A 19,343-nucleotide genomic window follows, 5' to 3' on the forward strand; every position below is an offset into this window, starting at 1 on the left:
CAGAGCGGAGAAGCTGTCAAGCCAGTCCAGTTTTGCTTGGCTTTCCAAGGTCGATGCTTTTTTTATTTTTGGTCATTTTGCAGTAGGAACACACTCCAGGACTTTTATGTCTGAAGTGGAAAGACAGCAGGATGGATAACATAAACAGACTTCTTCTTAAGGAGAAGAATGTGGGATGCGCTACAGATAAACTATAACAATTTAAAACATACAACTAATTTGAAAAGGGACGAGTGGGGCTTGCTGCAAGTCATCATTACACAAAGAACATCTCTGCATAGCTGAAAAACTGACCAGATTTTCAAAAGAATAAGTAAAAATAGATATGGTATGACATTAAACAGTGGATGGAAACAAACTGATATATTTAACTCATACCACATATATTCAGATCACATTAACTCCAGTTAATCCTTTAAATACTGATTTGATATAAACCAAAGGAAAAAAAGTTACTTGCGCACAATCCCAAATTCCTATGCACATTTAAGTAACTGGAGGTTTTTTTAGTATCACTCCAATGGCCATTCAAGTGTAAGTTCACCTGCCACGTCAAGGCAAACCTCTTAGGCGAGTCCTACACTAATCGCAACTGACCTTGCTTCTTTAAGCTGAAAGGCAAAATCTTGAATGAGAGAGAGGGGTATTTTCTAAACCTCTACACTTTTTTTTAACCCTTATAGGGGACACATAGGGTGGGCAGAAGCACTGTAAAATGTTAGCCATATTACACTACTTTGATATACTTCTGCTTTAAGTTTCTGATTAAACCTCAAGGAATTGTAAATTTTAGGTTAAAATATCAAACTCTGAACATGAACGAAATTGTAGACTTTTTCCACATTTCAGCTATTTTGATTCAAATTCCTTTGTCAAATCTCCAAAATTTTGTTTGCACTTTAAGCACTCTTCAAATTGTTTGGAGAGCCACATCAAAAAATGTGATCTTGTTTTCCAGTGACACATATTCCATACTCCTTACTAATGCCCTTCCATCATTTCTCGTCATTAAATCTACACCTGCTTGTCTTTCTAGGTCCCTCGGTTGTCTTATTACTTGCTTGCCAGCTGTGTCATCTACTGCAAACCTCTTCTGCTCAGAATTCTTCATGCACAACTCTCTCAACTGCAATCAAATATCTTGTAGCCAGGCTCATTTTCCTGACTATTTGCTATTCCACTTCATGAAGACCTCCCACTAGCTTCCCATTACTTTGAACTGTGTATTAAATTACTCGATCCCAACATACAAAAGCTTTCATAATATTGCTTTTCTATACTTTTTTACTATTAAAACTAAACACCCAACACCACAGACTTCTAAACTCTTCCTGTGATATTTGGCTCCAGATCACCAACACTAGCACGACTAACCTGGAGTTGACCAATCTTTGGAATTCATTCTACTACACCTGATGAAAAACAAAGGAATATGCAGGGCCTTTTGTATTTCAGTGTAGGCTTGGGAAAAGGTTTCCTAACTAAAACACACCTGCCCCTTGTCTTTTCTACCAGACATCACAATATTGTTCCAGCAAAGTACGAGATGCTCTCCTTGGAATAATTTCAGCAACTACAGCTCAGGTCACTGTATTCTAGTCATAGGAGATAAATATGAAATACTGCCTGTCATTTCCACAGATCATTATTGAACGAAAATAAGTGCACAGTAGGGATAAATAAATAATAAAAAAAGTTAATGTACAATAATTGCTATTAAGAACATTTAAAAAAAAAAAGAAAAAAAAAAAAAAGAAAAAAAAAAAAAGAAAACTAAATTTTTTGATACCACAAAAGGTAACATTATACAAGTTCATACATGACAAATGCAAACAGCCCAATCCAGTTCATTGATAGGACTTTATGAAGTCCTTCATATTCCTTGAGGAAATAAGTAGAGGGATTGTGTTTAAGGCTATATTGACTGGCATTCAATATGTTTTTGACACCACATGGATCAACAGTAGATTCTGACATATGTATTATGTACTTTTCGCAAACTAAATAAGGCAACTGTGCCTTCTGCTGATGGCCTTTCAACTAATGCAATAAACCAAGCAAGTAGAAGTTTTTACTTAAACTTCTACTTACTTCTGTTTCCAAAGGTCTAAAACCTGCAAAGCAAAAATGTTGCTGCTTGTTTCAGCTAGTAAAAACGGAACTCACCGATCCATCAAAAGCATTATCATAAATGTTCTCGGTTCCACATTTTGGGCAGGCACATCTGAATCTTTCACAATCTCTATATTTCTCTTCATCAGTAAGTTGAGTAGGACCTCCCAGCAAAGCATCATTTTCTTCATCTTTCTGATGATGTTGGTGAACACGAAACTGAGAAGGGTCAAGACCTGTCAAAAAAAAAAAAAAAAAAGTTAGCAAAGATTTGAGGACAGATGTATAATTACCAGGTGTTTGCCTAATTTATTTATTCAAGTAACTTAACATTTCTTTCCATTCTCGTGCTGAGATTTTGCCTTCGAGCAAAAGGTAAATCAGCGTAAGTTTGCATTGGTGTTAGAAGTGAGCTTAGACTTTTTGGTATATAGTACTACTAGACATCTTGACTTCAATATTGCACATTGGGACTTTGACAAGGGCATGGTTAATGCTTTGTTTTACAAAGCAGGATGAGTCAAGATCGAAAAGAGAAAAATTCTAATAAAGCATACAAAAAAAACTTTTCACATTTACATCTGTACTGCCTTGATAAGCTACAAAGACAGTGACAATGTTCTTGAGTGCCAGCAATGGTATTCTTGACAACCAAAAACTCTGTAAAATGTTCAAGGCTTTACATAATTTCTTAGGCCTATCCAGAACTGCACAATTTTGGAGCATAATCTTTAAACCACTTCTGTAATAAGCAAACAAACCTAAAATATTGTTAATTACAAAAATACCATATAGACTCCAAGGACACTCACAAGGCATACTTTAGAACTCTTTCAGGTTTACCAGAACTTTCCAACTCTCAGTCATAAAAGACTTACATGTGGTGCTATTCATCTTCTAAATCAGAGGTGGTGAAGGTGCATCCTTACATTTCACATGACGCTTGGCCCTTCTTTAAACTTATAGGCCTTTTTCAGTTTAATAAAAAAATTACACAACCAAGTAAACCTGCTAGATTACTTCAGATTAATAGCGGTGAAAACAAATACTCACCCAGGTAAAAAAGCTACATATGTAACTTCTGTACATCCCCAAGCACAGCAAATGCTTCAGATGCTAATGCTTGCAAACCACCACACAGCATTGGAAAACATGAAAGCTTTCAAGCAAGTTAGATGCAGCAAACACTCCCAATCAACATAAGATTATTGAATATATAATGACAATATATCAAAGTTTTAATGATTAATGTTCAAAGGCCACTTTTAAATATGATTTAAGTATCATTTTTGTTAGTGTTTTAGGAAATAAATGGATTATTTGTTTTGTAAATTCACACTCATATGCACACAAGGGACGAGTAAAGAAGTGCCTGTTAAAATTGATTACTGTCTGATGGAATGCAGGTTTCAACTTATATACATTTTCTTTCTGTGAGCTTGATTGGGCAGAGCCCTCTTCACTTTCCTATATGCCACACATGTTTTGTTAGAATTAAAGGGTTATCGTTTCCTATTGTACAGCGCCGTGGGGCTCTATACATAACTATAACAGTGAAAGTAGTTGTAATTATTTCTATATTGTGATAGCTAAATAACAGATATATAGAGATTAGAAAGTATTTAATAACAGAAATTGTTTACCATACTCCTGTTTCAATTCTGGCTATCAAGTGGACACAGACTCTCTCTTACAAAATCAAAGCACTCCCAAACAGTTTACCAAGAATGTTGTAGTAAGGTCAACAAGAGTATACAACTTAGCCTAGTTTGCACCATAGCTGAACACAGTGAACCTTTATTCAGAAGGAGTGGTAAATTGCAGCAAAGTTGGATTAGTACTGTTCATAGTTTTTTCATTGTTTCAAAAGGTGAAGAGGTTGCAGGAAACACTCATCCCACCCAAAAAAACAAAACCATGTTTTGGTGAAAAAAGTAAGAACTCTGAAGCTCCGCATTTCTGAAGAAGATACAAATACTGTGTTATGTCTAGGGTACATAAAATGTGAGTAAATGGAGATAGGGAGGGTTGTATTAATTTCAGGGTTCCTGGTATTTCAGTTATCGCTTACCTTTTGTCAAGGAATGAAGTTATTATGGTCTGAATTCCTGAATTACAGAAAGAAGGGGAGTTTGCCCTTTCCACTCCATTGAGCAGGCTGATAGGGAAAAGGTGTTAATTGGTAGAAAAACTCTTGCTTTAATGCCAAGTATCTGAAGGCGAACATAAATAGGGAACAACTGAATAATCAAAGACTGAATCTTTCTTGACACAGCCTTCACATCTACATTTAAGAGTATTTTCACTCATTTAATGTGTCATGATAAAACAGTAAGAAATGGGGGGATGTTTCATCTACAATGTAGTCATCAACAAGAACTCATGCTTATATTAATTTGATATTTTTCAAGCTGAATTTTAACACTTTCACCATAATGGAGTTGTTGTGCCTATTGAAATCTTAAGAGAGACCGTCATATTGATAAAGTGATTATGCATTCAGATTGTTTGTTTATTCATAAAATGATGAAGGGCCATATTACCCATGTATTAGTAACACGAAACACTCATTTTCACTTAGTAAGCACAAAGAAAAGAAATATAAGCCACAAGCCTTAAGAAAAGGAATATCCGTTTTAATTATGATATTTGCAGCCAACTTGATAAGTTTAGATTGTAACCTTACAGATAAGGTATTACAAGTTAATTGTAGAATACACCTGCTGAAAACTCAGTCTGTCCTCTAGTTCCTGTTTGGAACCTCCTGTGCATTGCTTCTGTAGGACCAATGCTATATTATAGGTCATTTTCTTAATGGGCAAAGTGAGCTGGTGACTAACCATAAGGCAGAGTTTTAAGCTAATGTACCTTTTTGGTGCACGTCTTTAATTTTATTATCAACATCAAAGTATTTAAAGAGAAACTGGACATCTAACTTCCTATTAAATTGCAAGTAGGTCATAACGACTATAAATCATTATCACCCAACTGAATGGTATATCTTGTATTCGCCTCGGAAGGTGGAAAGTCCAAGCTGATCTTGCCTAGAATTGTACTGATGCTGGAGTTCTATCCAGTAAGCTCTCTCACCAGCTTCGTTGAGGGTTCAGTTTTCTAATTTCCCTTTATTAATATTTATAATTAAATTTAGAATATAATGTCAGATAGCAAATACTGTCTTGCTTCCTATTAAATAAGAAAGTCAGAGACCGATTTTAGGATTACTTATTCAGATGCAATTTATGTACTCCACTAACAAGTATTTAAAATTATACATGTATTGGAGTGTTTTATAAATATTTTTTCCTCTAATTTAACCCTTGTCACACCTTTGCATGCATAGTGTATGAATCAAAATAAAATAAAAATGAAATCGATAGGCTTGTGTTCCATTAGAGATGTCAACGTTTGTATATTTGCATCACAGTTCCTGTGCAAAGAATTTTGTGCATTGCCCTTAACATCTGAAGAATGACATTAATGGGAAACAAAAATCAATAATTTAAGATTGTGTACACATGGAACAGATTTACACTCTTGTTTATGGTCTTTTGGATTAGAAGATTCACCATTTGTTGTATGGATTGATTTTTTTTCTTTCGGTAAACAAATTAGGTTTGCTCTGAAGAGAAATCAGATAAATGGGGTAAACTAGCTTTTATTTCTCCAGTGCGACATTTAAAAGCAACATGTATTTATTTTCAGATTTTGTTTTCACTCAACTGACTTTACATATAAACTTCATACTCATGTTTGACAACAGGTCCAGATGTTTGAAAAAAGTAGATTTGCATTGTACATTTTATATACCTTTATACAAAACCACCACGTTCTGTTATTTAAGTTACCTGATACAAATAGAAGGACATTGCAGGCAAAAGTCAACTAATTTTTAATGCATTATATGCACATAATAAAAATTCATAAAAAAAAGTAAAAGCAATAATTAAAAGTTCTCACATATGCTGTACATCTCAGAGATTAGCAAATTCTGAAATTTGAATGACTAACTTTCTAAGGCAATATGGAATGCATCCCACAAACCCCAACATTATTGCCCTTATGTGCACACACAAGTATATGCTAGTTTCGATTCAGTTCTAAACTTTCTACTGTAGAAAGCAATCTGCTGAATGTTATGAGAAAGAGACAAAGGGTAGGTCTATGGAGCTACACTACAAAAAACAAACAATAAAACCCCCAATACTTAGGGTTATATGTATTTACATAAATCCTGAAATTAAGGTGCCTAAAGATCCTCTAACACTAAATCTTACGTATGTATTTTGTAATGTATTGTCTTGATAACTGTGTCTATTATAATATAGTAACGTTGTCTGTATTTTGCAAATATGAAAAAAAAAAGTAGAGTAAAAAAACCAAAAAAAAAAAAAAAAAACCCCACCCAGCTAGTTTGCATGTGCAAAAATCCCATGTTGGTAATGTCAATTTTGTGCAAATTTGGATGAAATTAGTTGGTTGAGATTGTCAGCTGATGTGCTGTAGCAGTTATGAAGTTTAGTCTGCCCCTTGAAATATAAGGAAAATAAATTTTACTTAAAAAAAAAAAAAAATAAAGTAAAAAAAAATTATAAAAAAAAAAGCTTTGTAAGTACGGGCTCAAGTACTATTTTCATAAATTGTCAAAGGATAGCAACTGTAAGTAAGCGGTCCTTTAGACAAATTTCCTTAATCATCATAAAAATTGTTTAAGAAGATCAACTAATAAATCAACTTTATTAAACAGAAAATGCATTCATATACAAATTTACCAAGTATTTATGACACGGTAAAAACGTGGGCTCAGATAAGTTTTTTACTACAGCTCTAAAGTAGATATTGACAAAGACAGGGTCAGATATTTAATCCAAAGTGTTACTCCTGAGCTTTCATTGTTTTTCGCCCAAAAAGCACAGCAGGGAAGGTATCACCAAGATATGCTATCTACTTTCCCAAAACGGTGTACGGTTCATTGGCTCAAGTCGAGGGCAAACAGGCTGCATCCACCTGCTGTAGGGCAGTGTGGCCCCCTTGTTTGCTAAACAAAACCTTAACACAAAGCCCCATGGGGGAAACAAGCAGATTTTATCGCTTTAGAAAAAACAACAATAGAGATTGAAGACCCTGAGAACTGTCCAAGATGCAACCTAATTTCTCCAGCCATCTCCATTATCACTTCATGATTCTGACAAAGCCAATTGGCCCTGTTAATTATTTCAGATTTACTCTCCAAGATCATGGCAGCTTCCATCATTTAGCATGGTAGCCAGCAGAATAACCTTTTATCTTTTGCTCTCCCTCGGAGAGTGAAAATGGAATTATTATTTTTATTTTTTTTGTGGGTGGGAAAGGGGGATTATTTGATCTGCTCACAAAGAACAATTGCTATCAATAAAGAACAATGTAATGGAAAAAAAAGCAAGTATTACAACTATTCTAATTTTCCAAGAAAAAAAACAAAAACATTTCAATGTTAAATATTAACAGGAGATGAGTTCTGAAAAACAAATTAAAATAGATTTTTTTCAGTTGGAGAAAGATTAAAGAGCAGAATTTAAACATTTACAAAAAAAAACAAAAAAACAAAAACATCCCTCCCCCTGTAAATTAAGAGAAATTATTATAGTGAAAGAAATATTTTTGCTTTTACTTTGGAGAAATTTCTAACTTATATAATAGTTTCACTAGTGTAGTAAAGCCAATAGGCTTTTTTTTTTTTTTTTTAGGTTTACTGTAGTCAGTGCTGCCACCTAGAGGTATACACTAATTAACGACAAATATTTTAACCATTTGCCATACAAAATACAATACTATCTAAAGATATCTTCCTAATTCTAATATTTTCACCTATCAAATAGTGCACTCTGCTTTCTTAAAGTACACATGACACAACCCAGATGGTCCAAAAAATTAGCTTTAACAATGATCTAAAAAGATTTCTCATACTAGAACAAAAATGTAAGCATAGATATAACACACATTAAAGGGACACTATAGGCACCCAGACAACTTCAGTTCATAAGAAACTGCAATTTATCAGACAAGACACTAGAGGGACTTCCGGTCTTTTAGGCGACTTTTGGTCACCTGATGTTTGAATGTTTGACGTCTTGCCATAGGAAAGTATTGTATAAAGCTTTCCTATGGGGAAATCGTAATGCGAGCATGGCCATTGCCGGACATGCGCATTAGGTCTCCCCTAGCAGCTGGGGAGGAGAGAAGACAGACTCCGGTAAGTGACAGAATGGGATTTTAACGCTGTCTGCACCACAGGTGATGGGTGGGGGGGGAGAGGAAGCTTGACGGAGGGAGAAGCTATATTGCATGAAAAAAACAACTGTTTTCCTGGCACTACAGTTTCCCTTTAAGCTAGAGTATAGTATTAGATAACTATCACCAAAAGTATATGGACATTTGGCCGCCCAACACTTGTTGGGTGAGCTTGTTTGACACCCTATTCCAAAACCATTGGCACTTCGTAGACTTCGCTTTGTGCACAGCAACGCAGGAACAGCCTTCAACAAACTTTTTCCAATACCGTTGAATGGGTTAGACCATGTGGGCAGTCAACCTGGTCCCAACCGCCCACTAGTGGGCAGTGGTGGGTTCTGTAGAAAACTCCCGGTGGGCCTAGTTCCTTTCATCTCCCGTGCCAGCCCATGCAGAGCCAGTCTTGCTGTAAGCCCTCTCGGGCTGGTGATGAGATCAAAAATTTTCCACACTGGCCCGCTGTCACTTAGTTCCAGCAGAAGGAGGGAAGGGCCTGGGAGCCTCTGTGTTCCTCCCACGAGCAGCCTGGTCAGATCGTTGCCATGTGTTACCATGGCAACGCTCCAATACAGTGCAGTGCTTGCAGAAGGACAGGAGAGTCCGCCTACAGCCAGAGGAGCGGCAGGCCAAAGTGAACATGCCACCACTGGACCACCAGGACTTGCATTATGTACCACCTTGCTGGTAAAAGGTAAGAAGAAAGGAGGGGGAGACATTAAGATAGTTTTTACATCTCACCCACCTACACACAGCACAGACCCTATGCACCCTTCACAAATAAAAACACACACTACACCCCTCACACACACAGACTGCCCTGTCATAAACTACACCCCTCTCACACACAGAATGCCTCCTCACACACACACTGCACTCCTCTCACACTGCACCCCTGACACACACACACAGCACAGTGTTACATCCTGTTCCTAGCTGCAGATCATTCTAGCTATGGCTTCTTGTATCCAGTACTCTTTACAATTCTTGTTTAGTTTCCCTTGTTTTTTGGGGGTTTTCTATTCTATGTCTGGTTTTCTTTATGCTGGGGTTCATTCCTTTAATTCAGTCCCTGGATTTCCCAGTCTCTTGGATTCATTTAAATGTTTGTTTTATGTTGCCACACCCGTTTGTTTTCCATCATTCCTTTTGTTTCAGTGTTCCTGCAGGCAGCTGCTCAATTCTTCTGCCCTTTCTTGCAGGCAAGTACCATGTGTGTTTTATTGGTTGGTTTCGCTTGCATTAGGCAGAGTAGGATCTGCCAGATATGGGGTACATTGGCGTTGTTGGCAGGCTTATGCAATGTATGATCATATAATGTGACTAAATCCCCATGATTTTCATATATAGTACTTGGTTATTTCTCCTCTTGTTTTGCCTATCATATCTTGTCTTGTTTTAGTTTGTATACCCAGTCCATGTACAGTCCTGTCTTGTCCAGCCCATGTAATGTTAAAGTTTCCCTAATGTATTGTGTACATGTTCTGGGATTAGCTTCATATCCTTCTCTGGTTCTGGGTTCTATTAGTTCTGTCTTGTTTTCATGTTTGGTGCCTATCTCTAGTCTTGCCTTGTTTCTGTACTGGATACATTCTTGCTGCAGAGCCTCCCTATTCAGCTCTGGGAGGTCTTCTTAATTCCTGCGCCTAGTTCCTGGGATCCGCATAAGCTGATTCAGGGTCCTGGTATGTGTCCGCACAAACGCTGGTGCTCAACACCAGGGGGCGTGTGTTTACTCTGCACCAGACCCTGCTAATCTACCTCCACACTGTGACTCCTACTTTGAACATCAGGCATTTTGGGTCCCGATCCGCGCACCGCCGCCTGGACAGTGTCTGGGTCCTGGGCACCGGACCGCCACCCTGACAAACAGTAACCTTTACACACACACAGCACCAACCCTCACACACTGCTCCCTCACACATACTACATCCCTCAAACACACATACTACACCCTTCACACACACATAGAAAATAGAAAAAAATAGATACATTTAAGTACATATTTCTCCTTTCTAAAAAAAAAAAAATCATACTTGCACTATAAAATTAGTTACTGCAGCAGTGGTGGGCGGTAAGGAAATTTTACCATCAACAAAGATACAAAAGTGGGCGGTAGGTATTAAAAGGTTGACTACCCCTGGGTTAGACAGTGGCTAAGTGACAAGCAACAGAGGGTTGTAGTCAATGGAGTATATTCGAAGCAAGGTCTTGTTACCAGTGGGGTACCTCAGGGATCTGTACTTTGATCCATTCTCTTTAATAATTTTATTAGTGATATTTAAGAAGGTCTTGATGGTAAGATGTCTTTTTGCTGATGCTCCAGGTGGGATAAGCCAAATGGCAAATGATTTAGAGCTGTGGTAACTGACATTTAATGTGGATAAGTGCAAGACAATGCATCTTGGGCATAAAACCCCAAGGGCAGAGTATAAAATATTTGATAGTCCTAACCTCAACATCTGAGGAAAGGGATTTAGAAGCCATTATTTTATGACTTAAAGGTTGGCAGACAATGTAATAGAGCAGCAGAATATGCTAGCAGAATTCACAGTAGAAAGTGGGAAAAGCTCATGCCATAATACAGAGCACTGGTGAGACTTTAGTTGACTATTGCACGCAGTACTGGAGACCGTATCTCCAGAAGGTTTTTGATACTTTACAGAGCGTTTAGAGAACAGCTACAAAACTGCTTCATGGATTGTAGGGTAAAACTTGCCAATAAAAGGTTAAATGATCTTAACCTATAGCTTGGAGGAAAGACAAGACAGGGTAGGCATGATAGAAACATTTAAATATATAAAAGGAATAAAGACAGTGAGATGGGGAGTATATTTAAAAGAAGAAAAACCACTACAACAAGAGGACATAGTCTTAAATTAGAGGGGCATAAAACCTCATGGAAAAGACTTCCAGATGAAGTGGTAGAGGTTAACACAGTGCAGGAGTTTAAGCATGCGTGGGAAATAAGATTCTAATAAAAGTATATAGAAAATTGGGCAGACTAGATGGGCTGAATGGTTACGGTCTGCCGTCACATTCTAGGTTTCAATTTTGCCACAAAGTTGGAAGTATCCAACTGTTTAATATGTCTTTGTATCCTGTAGCAAGAAAAAGGACAACTTGGACAATATAATCATATGACCTCAAGGGATGGGCATTGTCTTACCCAATCTGATTTAACATCATAGTCCATAGTGCTCCTTATGACACCAGTTTCCTCTTTTCCCTCCTCTAGCCCCAATGCGAAAGTTTTTTCCTCAGGAGCCAGTAATAGGCTGAGAACGTACGTTTTTCACATCTGGCTTTGCTTTAGGTACAGAGGCCAAGATTGGCGATTACTGCACATATTAAGTGCTTCTCTGGCAAGGATTGATTGACCAAATATCATCAAGAGCAATGATTTCAGAAAAGGAGATGTGGCTGCCTGGTGCTGAATTATCAGTGAATACATTTTTTTATTTTTGCAGGGCAGGGAAGGAAATATAATACTATATGAACATACCATTACATGAGTATCCTGATCATTGGGTGATTTTAAACCCAGGTGTTACATGAATATGTCAAGTAAAATGCCCTTTCTTTTTCTTAAATTTTAGACAAAGTATGTGCTACGTACAATCATGGGAAATATAAAGTAAAACCTCTTTCAATTCTATAGTTTTACAGATCAGGACAAAATAACCATTTATTGCTTAGCAGGTCTTAAAATTGCATAAATACAACCTCAGATGAACAACATCATCATATGACATTACAATGAAGCCAAAATGGAGAAGCCATGCGTGAAAAAATTAAGTACAACCAAACCAAACACAGCATTTCAGCACAAACACCTCATACCAACTATTAAGCATGGTGGTGATGGTTTGGGCTTGTTTTGCAGCCACAGGACTTAAGAACCTTGCAGTTTTTGAGTTGACCATGAACTCCTCTGTTTGCCAAAGTATTCTAAAGTCAAATGTGAGGCCGTCTGCCAGACAGCTGAAGCTTAGCTGAAATTGGGTAATGCAATTGGAAAATGATCCCAAGCACATCAGTAAATCTACAGCAGAATGGCTGAAAAATAAAGGAATCAAAGTGTCGCAATGGCCAGGACAAGGTTCAGACCTCAATACGATTGAAATGCTGTGGTGGGACCTTATAGGGACACTGTAGGCACCCAGACCACTTCATCTCATTGAAGTGATCTGGGTGCAGTGTCCAAGTCCCCTTAATCCTGCAATTGTATTTACTGCAGCTATTAAGAAACTGCACTTATCACCTTGCAGGGTTACTCCACATCTAGTGGCTGTCTACCAAACAGCCACTAGAAGTGTTTCCGGGCCTTAGTGAATTTTAGGTCTGCTAAATGACGCTGGGCATACTCATGCTCGGCTAAAACCCCATAGAAAAGCATTGATCCAAATTACTCAATGAACAGAAGCAACATTGTAAAGAAGAATGTGCCAAAATTCCTCCACAACAATGTGAGAGACTGATAATCAAGTGTACTTAGTTTTTCACACATGGCTTCTCCATTTTGTCTTTATTTTTGTTAAATAAATCATGACAAGGTGTAATATGCCACTTGTTTGTCATCAGACGTTGTATTCACATAATGTTAAGACCTGCTAAGAAACAGATAATAGTTAAGTCATGATATGTAAAACCATAGAATTCAAAGAGGATGTACTTTGTTTTTTCCCCCATGACTACACCTTGTCGCGAGTGTTCATCCAGAAGAAAGGCTTTGTCCATCTTCTAATAGATTCCACTATAGTTAAACAAACATGTATTCCTAAAGATATAGTGTTACGCTAACTATTTAGGTGCCCAGCTTCCTTCTTTGAGGGTTTAAAAAGTTTTTACTTACCTTTAGGTCCTCATTGCACTAGTCTCGCTAGAGCCCGCCCGCTTCCCTGGCTGCAATCATCAAGACTTATGATCTTAGCCAATCCAATGCTTCCCAAAGCAAAGTATTGGGAGGCTAGTAGGCATTAACATGAAAATGTCAGGCTGTGCCAATCAAATGCTCTCTGTGAACAGAATTTGGTTTACTAACAAAGCCTGACTCTTATTAACCAGAAGAGCCTCTAGTGGCTGCCAAGAAGAGGGACACCAAAACTTAACTTACTGAAGCAGTTTTGGTGTATAGATCATGCCCCTACACAATCTCACTGCTCAATTCTCTGCCATTTAGGCGTTAAGTAACTTCATTTATAAAGCCATAGTTACACCGCCTTGCATTTGAATTGCACAGTCTTCCTAAACACTTCCTGAAACATAAGCTAGTTATTTTAGATTTATTTTGAGCTATTTAAAGGATTATTACAGAGTCTGTTTAACCTTGAATTTTGTATCTCCTGCTCTGTTAATGGCCTCATAGACCCTGCAGGAGCTTCCTGTGTGTGATTAAAGTTAAATTTACAGAGCAGGAAATATAAAATTCTAAAGCAAGTTAACATCTGATTGAAAATGAAACCATTTTTTTCATGCAGACTAGGTCAGTCACAGCCAGAAGAGGTATGACAATGGCCCAATAAACCGAAACAAAACTGATTTAACTCCTAAATGGCAGATACCTGAGCAGCAAGGCTGCGGGGACATGATCTATACACCAAAACTGCTTCATTAAGCTAATGTATCCCTTTAACCCGGCCATTATAATATTGCTGTATCACAACAAAACATTTTAATTGGGGTTAATGCTAAAGCGCCACTGACTTTTACATGCCCAGTTTCATGAACTATTACACATTCATGTTTTTAAAAGCTTATCAAAGTGCATCAGGCAGCTAAGTGGAATTTGCTTACACATAAAATAACAATGGCACTAGTGGATTCACATCTCTTGGCTTAAGAATTTATTGAAAATCTAGATATAGGTCATCAGCACCATTTCTGAAAGTCTCTGCAACAAAACTGAAAAAAATGTAATCACAACAAAATTAATACACCTCTGACGCAGAATAACAGTAGCAGCATCCACTATGTGACACTGGCTGAAATGTAAAGCCCACTAGAAAAAAATTGGAAAAGAGTGGAATCAGCAAAGCAGTCAATCACCATGTTACACGCCAATGTCAGATTCTCGATAATAGGTTGTTTATTATTTTCCCTGCACCTGTATACTCACCTAACCATGCAGCAATAAGCGAAGAGTCAATTCCGTCTATGGGCTCACAGATACGAGAAACCACGGGGTGGACTTGTTGTGACAGGTAGTATTGTGTGTCAATGGAAAGGTTGTCTTGTTTTTGCAGCTGCTCCGGAGCATATGCTCTCTGGCTGGCACTAAGATTTGATCCATCCTACATGAAAGGGGAGCAAACATACAAAGTCTATTTTAGATAGCTTGGAACAGTAGATTTATGCTCTGTATCATTGACAGGGTCAGGAACAGATGCTGCAGGCCACAAATAACAATTTAGTTAGCTGCAGAAATTCATTGTGACTTCTTAGGAGGGCCTGCACTTGAATTTTAACTCTAGATTTAAGAAATACAAATCCCTTATTCAATGAACAAATGCAACTAAAGATACTTGTTTCATGTTCTATAGACACACACACACCTCGCTTGCAAGATTGTGGATATGATGGGGCTAGGAGTATAGTAACCAACAAACAAGGTAATTATCATTATTATACAGAGGACAGACTGTTAAGTATGCTAGTAAAAAGTTTCACTACTTAATATACAAGAAGTAACACTATAGACACCCAGACTACTTCAAATCATTGAAGTGGTTTGGGTGCAGTGACCCTGTCCCCTTAAAGGAGTACTATATGGTCAGGAACACAAACATATATTCCTGACCCTATAGGGTTAAAGCCACCATCTAGCCACCCTGGTGCCCTCATGCCTCCCTAAATATAGTAAAATCTTATTTGTATTCAAGTCTGCAGCTGCTTACTTCTTCCCTGTTTCCTTTTGACCTGCCCACTGCCTGCTGACATCAGCAGAAGTGGTAGCCTGATCCAATCACAATGCTTCCCCATAGGATTGGGTGAGACTGACCAAGAGGCAGATCAGGGGCAGAGCCAGCACAATTCAAACACAGCCCTGGCCAATCAACAGCTCCTCAGAGATTAATTGAATCAATGAATCTCTATGAGGAATGTTCAGTGTCTGCATGCAGATGGTGGAGACACTGAATGTCTGGATGCATTTTAGGCAGCCATGACCCAGGAAGGATCTCTAACAGCTATCTGAGGAGTGGCCACTGAAGTTATCACTAGGCTGTAGTGTACACAATGTATTTTCTCTGAAAAGACGGTTTACAGCAAAAAGACTGAAAGTAATGATTCTACTCACCAGAACAAATTCAATAAGCTGTAGTTGTTCTGGTGACTATAGTGTCCCTTTAACCCTGCAATGTAAATTATTGCAGTTTCTGTTTCAGGCAGCCACTAAAGGCACTGGTGGTTAGGCAACTTTTGGACGAGGGGGCTATACAGCTAGGAATACAAAGAAAGATCATAGCACCATTTATGATGTGGATGAAGAACTGAGTGAGGAATTCAAAATGGCTATCAAACTCAGTGTATTTTACAGGAGGATGTGTGGTGGTTGGTGTATAATAGAAATGGCTTGGGCACTTAAGTATGAATAAAATGGCAGGTTTAGGAAAAAAGAACTAGGGGCACAACAGGAACATGCATTTCTCAGCAGTAGTGCTGTCGTAGCGAGCAAAATGTATACAACATAAAGATTAAGGAACTGTGCACACAAGAATACAGGCTACCTAAAATCGCCTTCCTCAGTTAACAAATATGGGGATTCAGTTCCACCAAATGGCCATATTGTGGGGTTTTTTTTTGTGTGTTATTGAGGTGTGTAGTAAGATGATCCTACACAGGTGTTCTGAACATTTAGGGAGAATCATCATTTAAATGTATGCCCTGTGCTTGTTGTCAATATTGTATTAAGCCCACCTGCTCCATATCAAATACAAATTAAACCTCCTCAAATTCAGAACATGCATTCCTCAACAGGGGTGTTATCGTTGAGACAAAAATTTATACAAAATACAGATTAATGGTGCACACACAACAGCATAGGCTACTTAAAATCATTGATTTCAGCAAACAAATATGGGGATTTAGTTATAAATTTGAGGGGGTTTAATAGTAAGTTGTATTTGATATGAAGCTGATATATGGTATGCATTGTGAAGTGTATACATTAAAGCACTTTCACTTTGTTTAGTTTTGATTATTATTTTAATAGGCTTTTTTTAATCACATTCATTTTGCATTATATATATTCACAATGCTCTAACAGCAGGCTAATTAAATACACCTTAGCTCAATTAGCACTTGCACCATTTAATTTGTTTTGGTAGGACACACCGGTATTTGGGTATTGTGGCGTAGTGGTGGGCTTAATACCATCTGGCCATATGGTGGAACTGAAACCCCCTGTTTGTTTGCGGAGAGAAGTAGCCTTGTAAAATGTAAAACTAGTTTTATGTGTGCGCTGATCCTTAGTCAAAATTGCAAGTTTAATAAAGATTAAGAGGGTCTTGACAAAGATCTCATCTGGAGGTCGAAATGTTGCTGCTGTTTGTAATATGTACTGATCTTCATTAAAAACTGCCATTTAGTCATGCTTGAGTGCCTGGGCCACTTCTGTTATTCGACTTGTGTATTGAGGTTTGCCAAGCATAATCTGTTACATCCTGCATTAGTGACTCAGAGAAGTGTGAATTCCTTCTAGTCAAATACAATATTGAGTATGGAAGCTTATCATTTAATTTTTATTTTCAATGTTTTAGGTAACAGTTGGACCAGGTGAAAGAAATGCAGTCAATGAAGTCATATGATAGACTGGGAATAATCAAGACAGGATAAGTGAACTAATTTTGTCTGCATTTAAATAGTACATTAACAGTGGGAGATGAGAGAGGACTATTTTGTTTGTGAGATGTTCCTAAAGTGGTTCAAAACTGTACAACTACAGTGGATGCTAAATCACGTTATAGCAGACCCGTAATGTTTAAATTTTTCATAATTTTATCTAAAACTACTTGTATGTTTCAATGTTGTGTTCAATAAAACTGCTAAACATTTTTTAACAAGACATTGTATTCTATACCTCCTCAGAAATGGCAACATGCATTTTTGGATGCAGTGTCTTGCAATTTACCTAGTACGCTGTAGTAAACTCTGATAGCAAAATGCATTGTCTTACACAGTGAGCTCTAAATATATATGGCACTTCTTTACGAATGTGCAAAAGATCCATAGAACATATGTAGTGTCCTGTAGATACACCACAGTTGAAATACTCTCAGGAAACAAATGTGTTCGATGAGAAAAAAAAAGGTTTGTTTTCGAAAGTTAAAAGGAACGAAGACAGATGATCACATGACTTATCTGAAGATTTGTTTTTCTTAATGCCTGCATACTGAAAGCAATATAAATTGAGGAATGTATATACCTGACAAATAACATAAGAGATGGTATCCCCAGCTTTCACCTTCCTTCCACCTTGGGAATTAATCCAAAGAGCAACATGGACGTGTGGCAAACTTTTTTTGTCAGGGTAGTCCTGTGGATCCTTTGTCAGTGCCTGTAATGAAATTAATAGCGGAATAAAACATGAACAATTACAATATGTATCTACTAGTAAACAATCCAACCTTAATCAGGGGACATTACACATTGGCTGCACATTGACAGGAAGGCAGGCAACTAGAGCGATTTAAAAAGGTAAGACCCTCCTCATACTCCTTCCTGTAGTATAAATAATTACACAAAACCTCAAAACCCCAGAAAATAAACAAGCCAAATAACTTCAAAAATATACTCATTAATAGTGAGGGAATTAAGTGCACTGCCTCTAATGTTAAGGGAAAAAAATATGGTAAGTAAAATGTGGTCATTCCCCTCCATATTAGAGGCAGTGCACAACAATAGAGTTAAACTAGCAATCCCTGAAGATGGGAAAATGTCAATACACTACAGCTTGAAAGACCTTACACACAAAACAGTACCCTCAGTGGCCTGTATGTCTAATTTTAATGTTTGGAGAAGGTGTAACTGGAGGACCAGGTGGCAGCCTTGCAGATCTGAGCTGGAGTAGCAAATATTTTAGATGCCCAGGATTTAGCAATTGCTCTGGTGGAATGAGCTTTCAAATGAAGGAGTAGTAGTAGTAACATGAGCAGACTTGTAAGCTAGAGTAATAGATTATTTAATCCATCTATTTAATCCGCTTGGACGAAAAAAAAAGACCCTTCCTTTGGCCTTGATAGAGAACATATAGCCTGTCGATATGACAAAAAATTCTCCAGTTATAGCAGCAGAGAGCATGTAACATGCAGGCAATGATATTTACTTTCTTTCAAGTTCTAAGGGTTCTGACTAAATGTTGCAAGCACAATCCCTTGATAAATACAGTCAACTGAAGATACTTTAGGCAAAAATGAACAGTGAAGCTTCAAAACAGCCTTATCAAGATGAAAACTTGCTAAAAAAAAGGGTTAGCAGCCAACTACCTCACCATATAAAATTTCCACAAAACAGTTCCACCCCCAGAAACAGAGGAACAGTTGTAGGTCTCACTCACAGAGTAGGTACAGTCAAGTTCTGAAAACAGGGAGATGCCCAGGACCAGGACTACCTCTCTACTACTATAAACACTTTGCACCTACACTCTATTCACACTTATCTCAGCATTCAACTCTATCAGGGAAGGACATCAAATCCCTAAGAGTGAACAGTACAATTCTCCCAATAGAGGGCAAAGACTGAGAGCAGTGCTCGAGCTACAGACCCATCTCCATTCTCAACTGTGATATAAAGCTCTATGCCAAGATCCTTGCAGCCCAGCTGAAATTCAAATTAGCTCCAACTGATAGACCAAAATCAGGTGGGGCATGATCAGAGCTGTCCCCAATGAACCAAGCACCCTATCTCAAAAGGTCTCAAAGAGTATGTCTTACTCTTCACGCATGTGTATAGATTCTGACCAAGTT

General features: G+C 37.7%; 1 protein-coding gene across 1 annotated transcript in view; it reads right to left on the bottom strand.

Moving 5' to 3' along the window:
• The window catches only part of POLA1 (DNA polymerase alpha 1, catalytic subunit), a 281,414-nt gene that overhangs the window by 140,983 nt on the left and 121,088 nt on the right, over positions 1-19,343 (bottom strand). Inside the window, exons 31-33 of the mRNA XM_063450182.1 lie at positions 17,804-17,935; positions 14,498-14,672; positions 2,167-2,348 (exon numbers count right to left, since the gene is read on the bottom strand). Coding sequence (XP_063306252.1) covers positions 2,167-2,348; positions 14,498-14,672; positions 17,804-17,935 — 489 coding nt within the window. The remainder of the gene's footprint in view (positions 1-2,166; positions 2,349-14,497; positions 14,673-17,803; positions 17,936-19,343) is intronic.

This window comes from Pelobates fuscus, chromosome 1 (assembly GCF_036172605.1).
Source record: "Pelobates fuscus isolate aPelFus1 chromosome 1, aPelFus1.pri, whole genome shotgun sequence".
Classification (NCBI taxonomy): Eukaryota; Metazoa; Chordata; class Amphibia; order Anura; family Pelobatidae; genus Pelobates; species Pelobates fuscus.